At 68.3% G+C, this 458-nt stretch overlaps 1 protein-coding gene across 1 annotated transcript in view; it reads left to right on the top strand.

The window, feature by feature from the left end:
* LOC104829879 (NACHT, LRR and PYD domains-containing protein 12-like) overlaps positions 1 to 458 on the top strand; it is a 5,265-nt gene that overhangs the window by 3,538 nt on the left and 1,269 nt on the right. The window contains 1 exon segment of the mRNA XM_010564383.1: positions 303 to 425. Coding sequence (XP_010562685.1) covers positions 303 to 425 — 123 coding nt within the window.

Below are 458 nucleotides of genomic sequence, written 5' to 3'. Positions count from 1 at the left end.
CGTGGGTGGGTGTGGTCCCTCCATGCTGATTGGCCCTCCAATGGGTGGGTGGGTGGGTGTGGTCCCCCCATGCTGGTTGGCTATGAGGTGGGTGTGGTCCTTCCATGCTGATTGGCCCTGGTTGGGTGTGGTCCTTCCGTGCTAATTGGCCCTGGTTGGGTGTTATCCCCCCATGCCGATTGGCCGTAGGGTGGGTGGGTGTGCTCCCTCCATGCTGATTGGCTGGGTGGCAGAGGGGTGGGCAGGCGGGGCAGGTGTGATGAGCTGGTCCGTTCTCTGCGGCTCTTTCCGCCCACCCCCAGGCTGCAGTGGTGCGGGCTGTCGGAGAGCTGCTGCGCGGAACTGTCGGCGCTGCTGGCTGAACCCCCCAGCCTGGACCGGCTGGAGCTGGGCGATGGCACGCTGGGCGACGGCGGCGTGCGCCTGCTCTCCGAGGGGCTGCGGCAGCCCGCGCGCCC

This window comes from Haliaeetus leucocephalus, unplaced genomic scaffold (genome assembly GCF_000737465.1).
Source record: "Haliaeetus leucocephalus isolate CR32 unplaced genomic scaffold, Haliaeetus_leucocephalus-4.0 Scaffold177, whole genome shotgun sequence".
Classification (NCBI taxonomy): Eukaryota; Metazoa; Chordata; class Aves; order Accipitriformes; family Accipitridae; genus Haliaeetus; species Haliaeetus leucocephalus.
Note: the sequence above shows the minus strand (reverse complement) of the source record. Positions and strands in the feature narration are given on the sequence as shown.